The sequence below is a fragment of the Dysidea avara genome, chromosome 11, assembly GCF_963678975.1.
Source record: "Dysidea avara chromosome 11, odDysAvar1.4, whole genome shotgun sequence".
Taxonomy (NCBI): domain Eukaryota; kingdom Metazoa; phylum Porifera; class Demospongiae; order Dictyoceratida; family Dysideidae; genus Dysidea; species Dysidea avara.
Window position 1 is genome coordinate 16,339,869 of NC_089282.1, and position 13,091 is coordinate 16,352,959.

The 13,091-nt window shown below is 37.6% G+C and overlaps 2 protein-coding genes across 2 annotated transcripts; both read right to left on the minus strand.

Annotated features, from left to right (window-relative positions):
• Nucleotides 1-976: 976 nt before the first annotated feature.
• On the minus strand, nucleotides 977-12,054 carry LOC136238501 (uncharacterized). Its single transcript, XM_066029034.1, has 5 exons — nucleotides 11,964-12,054; nucleotides 11,838-11,905; nucleotides 5,746-5,918; nucleotides 2,938-3,094; nucleotides 977-1,017 (listed from the first exon to the last, which is right to left on the minus strand). Exons 2-5 carry the CDS (start codon nucleotides 11,872-11,874, stop codon nucleotides 992-994), a joined length of 393 nt encoding a protein of 130 aa, XP_065885106.1. The 5' UTR covers nucleotides 11,875-11,905; nucleotides 11,964-12,054; the 3' UTR covers nucleotides 977-991.
• On the minus strand, nucleotides 7,983-11,804 carry LOC136239438 (uncharacterized). Its single transcript, XM_066030178.1, has one exon. The coding sequence runs from the start codon at nucleotides 11,530-11,532 to the stop codon at nucleotides 8,287-8,289; it is 3,246 nt and encodes a 1,081-aa protein (XP_065886250.1). The 5' UTR covers nucleotides 11,533-11,804; the 3' UTR covers nucleotides 7,983-8,286.
• Nucleotides 12,055-13,091: the final 1,037 nt, after the last annotated feature.

Consider the following 13,091-nt stretch of genomic DNA (forward strand, 5'->3'; position numbering starts at 1 on the left):
CTGTTGTTACCTGACTATAGTATCACCGTCTCACATACCTGTACCCTGCTGACTTCCGTTCACAACTAGTGGGCAAAAATCTCTGTTGTTAACTGACTAGTATCATCATCAAACATACCTGTACCCTCTTGACTTCCGTTCACAACTAGTGGGGGGAAATCTCTGTTGTTAACTGACTAGTATCACCATCTAACATACCTGTACCCTGCTGACTTCCATTCACAACTAGTGGGGAAAAGTCTCTGTTGTTAACTGACTAGTATCACCATCTCACATACCTGTACCCTGCTGGCTTCCATTCACAACTAGTGGGGAAAAGTCTCTGTTGTTAACTGACTAGTATCACCGTCTCACATACCTGTACCCTGCTGACTTCCGTTCACAACTAGTGGGCAAAAATCTCTGTTGTTAACTGACTAGTATCATCATCAAACATACCTGTACCCTCTTGACTTCCATTCACAACTAGTGGGGGGAAATCTCTGTTGTTAACTGACTATTATCACCGTCTCACATACCTGTACCCTGCTGGCTTCCGTTCACAACTAGTGGGGAAAAATCTGTTATTAACTGACTAGAATCACCGTCTCACATACCTGTACCCTGCTGGCTTCCATTCACAACTAGTGGGGAAAAATCTGTTATTAACTGACTAGAATCACCGTCTTACATACCTGTACCCTGCTGACTTCTGTTCACAACTAGTGGGGAAAAGTCTCTGTTGTTAACTGACTAGTATCCCGGTCTCACATACCTGTACCCTGCTGATTTCCGTTCACAACTAGTAGGGAAAAATCTCTGTTGTTACCTGACTATAGTATCACCGTCTCACATACCTGTACCCTACTGACTTCCGTTCACACACACTAGTGGGGGAAAATCTCTGTTGTTAACTGACTAGTATCACCATCTAGCATACCTGTACCCTGCTGGCTTCCGTTCACAACTAGTGGGGAAGTATCTCTGTTGTTAACTGACTAGTATCACTATCTCACATACCTGTACTCTGATCATTATCTAAAAATTGATATATGTGATAGCTTTATTAGTGTTATGGAAAATGTTGGTACATGGGAGGTACACATAAACCTGGCCAATGTGTACTTAAGGTGGGCAAGAAGACTTCTGGGATGGTAAATGATCCGAATAATTAATTTGGTTTATATACAATCATGATGAAAATGTGTGACATGGACCAAGTTACTGACTTGTAAGGCCAAGCAAGACTGTCAATCTGTGGTCTATAACTGTAAGTTATAACTATAACATAAAATTAGAAATTTCACAAATTAAAATAGGAATAAAAGCAATGAAACAAGGGAGGCTGTAGTTATACTACATTCAAATAGTCTAGGGGTTACACATCCACTATTATAGCTGCAGGTGTCTGTGACCTGCTTTTTATTTCTATCATCCCTACTCTATACGGCTCAAAAATGCGGGCCTGGACTGGAATATGGAGTGGTCATTTTGCTTCGTTTTCAGCTATGTTCCACACATTATACAGTGTTAATGATGAAGAGCAGAATGAGAAGTGCCTCAAATGTGCCTCTGACTAACAATTACTGCAATGCATTATCTGCGATTCTACTTCAATCTCAGCTACGTTCTGCCCGTTATACAGCATTACTGAGGACCATATGAGAAGCACGTACAAGGAAAAGTCTTTCTGCAGTCTATCAAAGCATTGAAATCATCTGAATTATTTATTTCAGTAAGTTTTTTTTAGTGCAGATCACAATGCTAAAAATATATTAAGGGCTTTTATTACAATAGAGAAAACAAGTGATAGCCAGGTTGAATTTTGGGTGCCATACACCCTGTACTAACACTATCAAGTACACTAGTCAACCCTCTCTTGCTCACTAAACATCATTCTACTGATGCCAAACCTTGAATTGTGGTATTCACAGTGTCAAAATAAATGCTGCTGCCCCCCTTCAACCTACCTTCCTAAAATTAAATAAGGTGTAGTCACTTTCCTATTGTTTCTTTAATTTATTTTTACCAAACTTAAAATTTCCTATTTTCCTTCTACTTGCTCGTTTACTTTTTGTCTGATGAACCAACACATACATGGGTGTACGACATCAAAAGAAAGAGGGGAGTGGTCAGTACCACACTAAAAATTTTTGTATGAATGTACACCCAAAATGTCAATTAGCGTAAATGAATAACCCAATTCGCTTCATTTTCAGCTATGTTCAGCCCATTACACATTGTTGTTAATGAAGAATAGCAGAAACCCCTCTGTAATCAATACAGTCACTATGAAAAAGATGGAAATCCATCCACACTACTGTGAATTTACACCTTACACTGTCAGCAAGGACAAATGGGACACAAGGCATGTCTATGACGTGTGTATTGCATGTTCTGTGGTATGCAAAAAGCACTAGTCTGGCTGAATCAATATCTAACCTTGAAAAAAAATTGAGTTGTGCTTGTCTGAAAGCACTAGTGAGTGTGTAGGTTAGTAATAGCCAATCAATCAGAAAAAAATCCTTTTAAATAAAAATTGTCTCATATTTGGCCATTCTGAAGACACTTTTGGGCTTGATTCTACCGACAAATACTGCCAAGGTGCCATAAAGATGAGGCTGGTTTCCAGTCAATACTTTGGCGAAAAAATGGTTTGTTCAAATTGCACTTCCTTAGCAACAAAGTAGTAAACAATGTGCCTGGCTGCCTGTAGCTACGTAGTTGCTATTATTCACTGAACATAATATGTTCAGTGGACAAATAAACAATAGCTGTCTTCTAATGATGTCAGTAATGTATACTATGATTTCCTCAATTGATAACTATGTATTTGTCTTGTGCTACAATTCACAGCAGTGGAGTATAAGTATTTACTGATCTGTGTTATAATTACATCAATATTATACATGCGTATGTAAGTAGATACAGTATATCTTTAATGTACAGTACCCTCACCAAAGTAGGGCCTCCAGAGCTTTGAAACATTTTCAAACCTTCTTAAAAAACCTTTTGCGGGTCCATCGGTTCCCATAATGGGGTAAGATTGTTTCTTTTGGTTGACCTTGTGCCCCAAAATAACGATGTCATAACCAACTTGGTTAAGTTGATTTGCCTAAAATTTTACGGTAAAACCATTAATATTATGTGTGACTGCCTGAGTAAAAATCTGTAAATTCTATTTTGCTATATATTCATCAGTGAATTGAAATACATATAGTACACACATGTACTACATACATAACCATAAATAATATACCCCCTGGATTGGAAACTGTGCCGTGCACCCAAAGACTTTGTACAAGAACCAGTGTCCTTAGGTTGGTTTCGCGCCTCAACAAATTTAATCCTATTACAGCAGAACGGTGGCATTAATGACTTTATTTTGTTACGAGAATGACTTGTGGTGCTGTTATGATAATTGTTTTGGTTAGTTTGACCACTTCGTGTCACTGTTGGTCAGAAGGCTTACAATGGCGGACTACATGCTTTGTTGGAAGCACATTCTTGGCTAAACTAAGCGCTGTAGGTAGAAAAAGAAAGTATCACAAGGTTAACTATGCTATAAAGAATAACCTTGGCTAAACAATATGCTTCCCATAACTTCTTTGGCAGGTTTTTGGGATGGCATTTTTGGCAAAACTGTAGCACATTCTCTTTGTGATTCTAAACAGTATCGCTGCACAATTTATACTACGAAGTCATCAAATAATGCTCCATGGTACAGAGCTCAAAATAATGGTCGGCAGTTGGCAGTTTTCAGTACAAATGCCACGAATAGCCGAGCAAAATTTGCTTTGATCTGCAATTACTGCCAGGCATTTGAATACAATAGCATATCTTGTGACAAGTGTGTGCAGCTGGAACTACTTAGAATCAACATAGGAACAAGGTGTGAACTACAAGAACAAGCTTAATAAACTTGGGCAAGCAAAATTGCTTGCCTCAATGCCTCAATCATATTGTAACATTGCAAAGTGCAGGCCAACAATCAGTAACTGCAGGACAAAGTCCATTTTAGTCTGCAATTACTGCAGAACATAATTTTCCGGTTATTTTGAGCGGTCAGAGTACGAAGGGCATAGCGTACAGGATTTCAGTATTTTCCTTGAATGTGTCCAAACCATCTGATCTCGCGTTCGGTTTCGCTTCTACGGTTCATACAATAAAGAGGCAATTTGCCTCGAAACTCGTTGTTGGCTTCCAAAACACCTTGAGAAGAACCCTTTACCAGTGGTGAGTCTTGTTTTTGCCCAGAGAAACTTAAAGGGGGCGCGAAACCAGCCTGTAACCAGTGGCGTTTACTAGTTTCCAATCCAGGGGGGTATATTATCTATGACACAACATATGCGTGTACTAATCACTTCTGTACACAGTGAAATGAGCAATATCCACAATGACGTTTCGATTACGTTTCGTGTATATCTATGATGTCACAAAACAAAATGGCCACCATAGTGTGGGACTTTGTACAAGGAAGTATCGGACGAGATAATGTTCCCTATGAAAACGTTTACAAATTTGAAAAAGGGCGAAGGTGAGGCATATAGCATATAATGCAATACAAATAAGCATAGATGTCTCCAAATTTAAAATTTTCGGTCTGCTTTCCTTGTTGGAGCATGTTTTGAACTGTTACGGTACGTGTACTACTTCTTACCTTTATTATCTCGTGGTTCCATGTGTAAAACATTACAGACAACATTTATTTCGAATATTATGCGCCAAAGTATTTAAAGCCCTGCACTAACACGGCCATTTAGTCAATTATAACATCAAATTTTGTAATCACAACGTAAAGAAACGTCATTGTGGATATTGCCATCATCAGTTCACCTGCTCATAGAGTTTGTACAAAGAAAACAGCTATGGTTGTTTGATTATATCACATCAGAATTACCTTCTTTTTTACACATGAAGGGATACAAGGAAAGTTAGCTTGAACTCCCTGTTCAACCTAGCAAACTCTTTGTAGTTGTTAGTGATGCCTAAATAGTTATGTTGTGGAGCCTGTCTTAGTGGCCACCGGTTTATAAAGCCTAATTCGGAATCATAGAAATAAAACAAGCAAGTGTCTACACTTGAAGAAATACTAGCACACATTTAATCCCTACCAATTTATAACCATGACAGTATATTTGGAGATGTAGGCATCTTGTTTTACCGATTAATCTTAAAATTCTAAAATTTTTCTTGTACTCCTTTGTTAACTCACTTATTGTAACATGATTATGACTCACAAAACCTCGCATGTCATATCAAAAGAAAGAGAAGCACCAGGCTAAATAATTATTTTCATCTAAATTAATGCACATCCTGACTATTTTTAGTTACAGTGTATATGTTCAACAGCATTTTCAATGAAAACTAATAGAAGAAGCAAGTACAAGCCACTGATTATAAATACAAGCCATGAGTTTGGACAAAAGTTAACAAAAATAGTAGTGTTCTACATACATACATTGTCACTCTGTGGCCAGGGGATTTAATAATAAAATATTAGTTTTAATGAAATATCTGTCAAGCCATTATTAAACCTCTACCGTATGACAGCAATTTCTGACTGACATAAATCAAGAAAATACACAGTACTTCTAAAGGTAATTATGGATACTGAATCTAACTGATTCGTTCAATTTGTCAACCTCTTTTTTCATCAACATTCATGTTGTTTGAGCAAGAGTATCAAATATTACAAGTGCAATGCTATTGTTTAATGCTCACCAAATTGTAATGTGGCAACATTTTTATACAATTGATTCATACCTTCTTGTACAGTTGTGATAGCAAATCAGTGGCATGTTTCCTGGGTGTGCCAGTAGCTAGCCTCTTCTGTGATTCAGGGAATCTCATTTTGCAGCCACCACAGAATTCACAACGAATGTGAGATTGATGCCCACAGTGCTGACACCGTTTAGTAGGCACAGTTGAAACTTGTTCTATTAGCCATTAATAATGACACGATTACAAAGCACAATATATGGAGCACTACTATTATACTATTTCTCAATACAGTTAGAACAATAGGTCACTGTATATGCATGAATGCAATTTCATGGCCCCATGGCCAATTGGTATTCAAAATATTTCAATTAAGCAATTGACACTTCACATCTCCATGTGTAACAGTGTAATTGTTTCTTTACTGTATTAAGCTTTAGCTGAGTTGTTTGGCAACAATACCTAGTAGTTAGCATGCACTTGTACTCTGCCTGATATAAATGCAAGACTGCAGGCAGAAAACAAAGATTGTATACCTATTCTGTACCACTCACTCAATATTAGACTGCACAGCTACATTTCTGTATAAGGTAGAATGCTAATACTGATCATGGTCTTAATGCGACAACATGACAACATTTACACTCTTGGCAAGCCAAAAAACTGGTTGTCGCAATCAAATGTAATGGTGAGGTTTATTTAGCTTTTAGGAATGAATTATAAGGTGAACTGTGAAGATAGAGTCAGACTATTAACTGTGCATGCATTCATATACATACGTATATACATGTAGACTAAAGAGCTACAGTGTTTGCTTTTTAAATTGCCATTGACTGCTATGACATTTGTTGTATACCCTTAAATAATCGAATTTTGCATTATAACACTTTCAATCTAACTTTAAAGTGTCAAGTGAGGTGTTGTAATGGTGTTGGTTGCCGGTACTTATGTAATGTTGTAAGAAACCACAAGCAGTGATATAATGTATAACGGACTCTCTGCAGTCTGTGCCATATACAATTTTTTGGCACTTTTGACACGGAGTGGTGCATCTCATGATATCAGAGACTAGTTAGAGTGACTTCTTAACTGAGTGATACATTATTACATGGTAATTTCCTAGTAGTAGAGGTACTCTATATTCTGTTTCATACAGTACTTACAACTGTATGTATAGAGAAGTGCCTAGTAGTGACAATTATGTTTAAAAATTCATAAAAACGTGATATTTTCTTATGTCACGATGGTGAACAATGTATTGTAGGTATGCATAGAAAGAGTGAATCGCAAAGAGTAGACCAGTTAGAAGAGTTTCTCCAGAGGGATTGATTCCTTTATGTGTATAACAGAGTAACTGGAAGAAGGAGCCCCATCCATAGTTCATGTGGAGAGTTATAGTCCAAATTAGATTTGTTACCCGTACTTTTGTATGAGATTCATGATAGTCATTTACCATCAAAAATTCTTGGCACGCCACTAATCTTATTATACTGATCATTTTCGTTCACATAATAATGTGCACATTTATTTATTTTATTTATTAATGCTTTACAGCACAAGTGCTGAAGGTCTGTAGGATATATCCTATATATGATGAGTTTATTCTCAATCTGAAACACTCCAGCTCCTGCTTTGCAATCCTAATATCAGCCAACAAGTAAATATTCTGTAGTGGTGAATAATTTATTTCAGTATGATTTTTATTCTGCCTTGACCCTCTCAATTTAAAGATCACCACTGCAACACGAGACTCACACACAAGCAAATAGGTGGAAATCAGTTTTACCACATTCCCTACCCTGATTTTGCCTAACGTATTTAATATTTTCCTTCAGCTACAACCATATTATATTAATTCCCCACCATAGTAGAAACTGACCTACTGTCGCTTCGATCAGCATCTGAGGTTGAATGTCTAGTGCCTCGCCAGCCATTGTCTTTTACTGTGTTGACAATTATTCTAGGCCTCTTCTACCCCTTCTGCAGGCCTCGTGTTAGGATTTCCAATGAAAGTGCACTGTGCGCGCTTCCAATGGTCCCGTAGTTTGTATGGAGAAATACTCTATATCGAGGGTATAGAGTAATAGTCTATATGTAGCGAATTGCGTTTATAGACATATAGTCCATAACCGGGCGACGGTGTATTATAGACTATTCGTCTATAAACTCATACGATATAAGGCCACTCCAAGTCATACTTTAGTTTCTGGTCACACCCAACCTAAGAAATTGATGCGGGCGGGCGGATGATCAGGACTTGAGGACTATACTACACCCTCATATACTGTACTATACTATACCCTCACACAATGCAAAGGATGAACATGACTTTCACTAATAACTAAATTTAATTGCATAGCTACTTCCAGTTAATTTTTCATGTTAAAACTTCAGTGAATAACAGACAGACACACACAACATAAGCATACGTATACACTTACAAAATACTGCCAAGATGTACTGAAAACACAAAAGTTGATGACTGGTAAAAACGTACATAGCAAACACAAAAAGAAAACTCTAAAAACTACAACATCTCAAAGGTGTATACTATGCATTCATGTAGACAAAATTATAAATCTGAAGTTACCTTTTAGTAACAACAGGCTTATCCTTACAGTCACTGCATTGGGGGTACTGCTTATCATCAGTGAAACCCTGTGGCTTTGCACAGTATACACATATGGGCTCGTATTTAGCACTATAGTACAGGGCTTCAATAGGTTCATGACAGTTCAGATTACGTACAAACACAGTGTCAATCAAGTCAGATGGTAACTCTAGTTCTTGAAGCGGAGCTCCACAGGAAAATGACATTCCTTCAAGGGCTGCTTGCAAATTATCACTCTGTGCTTTGGTAAGCTTTGTTTTGGCATAAATTAGCCGCCACATACCACACTCTTCACATTCAAGCATTAGATTTGCATTTTTAACATGCTGAAGCTTTCCATGAAATGGCAGAGTCTTCTCTTTGGACGATCGTTTCTTTAAAGATGGTCGATGTTCTTCTGTAGTGTTATGTCCATAAATGTCACTAAAAGATTTATAATGATCATTATCTGCTGGAACTGGGTCAGGAAAGTGGTGGATATTTTGAAACACAGATGAGGCTAATCTGACAGGCCTACAAATATGGCATTCGTCCTTGCCACATTTCTTAATTTCAAAATAGTAATGTCGCTCTCGACAGCAGTGGGAGAAAAATTGGCTTAGTATTGGGTTTTCTGTTACTGCTGACTTTGTCTTCAGTGACTGTGGATCACCACATCCAGGATCAATAGATTTCAATTCTTCCCACATTTCTGTGATTTCAGTGTCCGTAGCAGGAGAAATACAATTTACATCTTTTTCCTTCAACTTTAGTCTCTGAAATATTTGAGATAGTAAACCCTTAACTGGCTCTACAGAGTCCTCTAGATCACCCTTGAATCCCTCTCTTTTGTCTCCTGCCTTTCTTATAGCTTTCATATTGCCACATTGTGCCATTTCTCTTTCAAATGATTCACTGCCTTCTCTTCTCATCATGCCAACACATTGCAATCCCAAATTTAGAAGTGACATGGCTCTTTCTACTGGGTTTCGCCAACTATGGTAAGGCGGTGTCCTGGCAGCAATTAAATAATCTAAATCCAACTTAAGATAAAGGGCAATTAGAGAAAGCTTAACTGAAACATATGTGGTTCGGTGATCTGGGCCACCATCTGTGTAGATACATAATATGGGTTTGTCAAAATTAGCTTGAGTAAGAATTTTATGCAACTCAGACATATGTCTAAGTGGAGATGAGGGTTGAAATGCACTCTCCTTTAAACAAACATTTACTCGACCAGAATACCAAGACTCAGAGATATCAGCTGGAACGTCTACCAACAATGATACTGAAGGGATTACAGACACTTTTGAAAAGTCATGGTCCCCAACCTCAAATGTCTTCGTAGCAGATACCACAACACGGCGACCATGTTCAGCTGCAGCTAATGGATACCCGGGCTCGCCAATTTTAATTTTGTGCTTATCATCTAAGCAAACAAAACCAGTGTATTCACAGAATTTGATGGCTAGTTCACGTAAATACCTAAATACAGCTGCTCCATAATGAGCATCACAATGTTCTTTGCGCCATTGGTGTTTTTGTACCATAAATTTGATTTTCAGAACTCCAGTATAATGAATACTACTTGACCTTTTTGACTTTGGCCAAAATTGTAGTCTGATCCATTCCAACGACGGTATAGAAGTACCTTCAGGACATTTCTTTTGTACTTCATCACGGAGGTCACGAATAGATATAGCTTGTGCCAGATGCACCACATCAGAATGACGTCTGTCATCAACAGCAGTACCGATGGATTCATTTAAATACTTTGAACAACATTCCCAAAAAACGTCATATTTTTTGCGATCACTTGAAGAATTTAAGGAACGAAGATCAAAAACTGTGCTTGGATCACTTGGCTCCATATCAATGATGTGAGCCACACGAAGATCAATTTCCTTTTCAGAAAGATTAGAAGCCGATGAACAATCCCCAGTTAAATCTCTATAAAACTGCCTTAAGAGTGCAGGTTGAATTTTACTTGTAATGCAGCCATACTTTGACAGGAGTGCTTTACGCATCGCTCTTGTATGATATTGTGGCAATAATGATTTAATTGTATCAACAACAGGTAAACTCCTCTGAAAAACAGTTTCTATGGTGTCACTGCTTTCAAAATTCCACACAAAATATAAATTTCCCATGTTGTTTCCAGGAGAGTAGGTCAAAAGGACAAAGGGAACATTTAAACCTGATTTTAACCTTTGCATGTACCTGTAACGGCACTGAACATCACTAGGACAAAATTCTCCTACAGACAAATGTTGATATGCTTCAGCTTGTGATAGAGCCACGCTCAAGCTTTTGTGGCATGGAGCTATAAATTGTTTCCTTTTAATGATTTCAATACTTATAGACTCTGAAATTTTTCGAATAGGGACACATGAATTGTGCGAAAGCCTTATTTTTTTATTTTGTGATTCTAGGTAGTCTTGATAGCCTAACAAACTTTCTGTCAACAACTCAATTTCTTTTTTGAAACTTACAAACATTGGTTCTTTCCAGTAGGTACTTTGCAAACATGACAGCAGTGATGTTGAGTGATCACGGAGTGTGGTAGCAGCCATATTATCAAGGCTACGTTTTCGATGCTTAGATGCTTCTGGAACATTGTAGCCAGTAAAGCTGGTAAAGATTTGTGGTATTGGATAACCTTGCTTTATGAAGATTTGGTAACGACCATCAAGGTACCACAAACACTCAACAAGTACTTTAACTAGACGCACCCCATAGCTATTTGTGGCATCTCTGCCTTTCCATGAAAGGTTATATTTTTCCAGCAAATCAATTACATCATTATACAACTTTTCTTTTCTTGTAAGTGTATCTTTCTCTAGTTTATCGGGTAATCTACCACGACATTCTTCTCTCTGAGCAGCCATCATAATGGCAAATGCTGAAACGCTACTACTGGTGCTTTTTACTTGTGTAGCCTTTGATTTAACTTCATATTTTAAAAAGGAACCAAAAGTACTTATAACCTCACCTAAATCAATGTCTAAATCTGTTGAATCCAGTGCTTCCTTACTCCTACCTATATAGGCAGCTTCCACAGTCAATGAGTCAACCTCCACTTCTAAATGTTGCTGACAGATCACTCCAAAAAACTCTGCAACTGTGTTTTGTGTCTCACATTTTATGATTTTCCACTTTAACAGCACTTTGTGATTAGCCTTGTCCACTACGCAACAGTTAACAATTGTCATCACTAATAGCAATAACAATAACACCTTCATTCTATGAACACACGTGGTAAACTTGTAAAACGTGTTAAATACGTGATAAACCAGATAGGTGAGTCACGTGCCGTTAAGCGCCTATAAAAATAATAATAGTCCCCATAAACTGTAGTTCCAGATTTCCATGCGGGCGGGTGACCAGAAACTAAGGTATGACTTGGTGTGGCCTAAGGTTGAATAATAACGCAGTACGCGATAGGCAATGTTCGAACGGACAGAATTGGAAAATCTTCAGTACTTTACTCTTCCCGGAAACTTTTGACATGCAAGCAACAGTAATATTATTCTCGGCTTCAGCTTACCATGGCTTTGTGATACTGTAGAAGTTTTTTCAGTCATGTCTGAATCAGGTCGACGGAAAATGAACACGCTAAAGAACATTTTATACGGTGAGTATTAAACACAACACAAATTACTAAGGCACTCACCGTATGTACCCTTGCAGTACAATAAAAAACACACACACCCTTCTTTGCGCGTGCTAAGGGTGGGACAAGATAGCAATCACATGATCTCGCCAGAGCCCGCGCTTGTATACTCTCCGCACGGAGTTGACTAGTCCGGTACATTTTCCGTACGGAGAATATACTAACAATCATTAGCGCAGGACCGACTGGACGGATAACAACTGATACGGAAATGACACCTAATATTTTACATTGATTTGCAATAGTAGCTAGCTAGCTACTAAAGTTCAGATCGAACTAATAGAGCAGTCAACCACTCTAGTAGAACAGTCGCATTTTGTATCTCATAAGAACTGTAAGTAGCTAACTACTTGTACCAACAGAGTAAAAAATAGTCCAAAACCAGAGACAGTGTTGAAGCTGAAAATTTTCCTGAGGGCATGCCCTATAATTGTTCCTATAACATAAGTTTAGATTTCTTTGGTGAATATTGCTACCGTGCAGATTCAATTTCACATATTGCATAATTTTCTGGGAAATCTTGCCCCCATACCTCCTAGATTCAAATTTGTATACAACAAAAGTTTGGAAACCAGTCACCAAAATTCCTGGGGCTGCCCTTGAAAGTATTATTATAGCTATTGCTAGGCCTGTGTCAAATATGTCAGCATAAGAAAAAGCATAATAGGCTCAAGTACTATGACAGCATAAGGTACATGGATATTTCAAACTGTAGAGCTTGATTCCTTGAAAAAAAAATTGATACTCTCTAATATAGTATAGTCAGTGGAAAGTGCAATAGAGCACTTAAATACATTGTACATAGGTCAATACTCTGTAACAGAACAGTCATATAATGAAATACTCTAATAGAGAATTCACTGATTAATGTTCCAAGATAATTGTAAGAAATATTACTAACCAATAGGAGCAAAATGTAAGCATAATGAGAACACTGAAAAGCATTATAGGTGAAAATGTTGTGAATTTCCTGAAAGCATTTTTGGCAAAACTTTGAGTATATATTTGACTGAGGTCTATAGCTACTGTGCACAAAGTACAACATTGAATTGACGTAGTTATGTAGCTATATATATATTATTATGCTGAGTTAGCCAATTGAGTTCAGAATTCTAGCAAATACTGTAT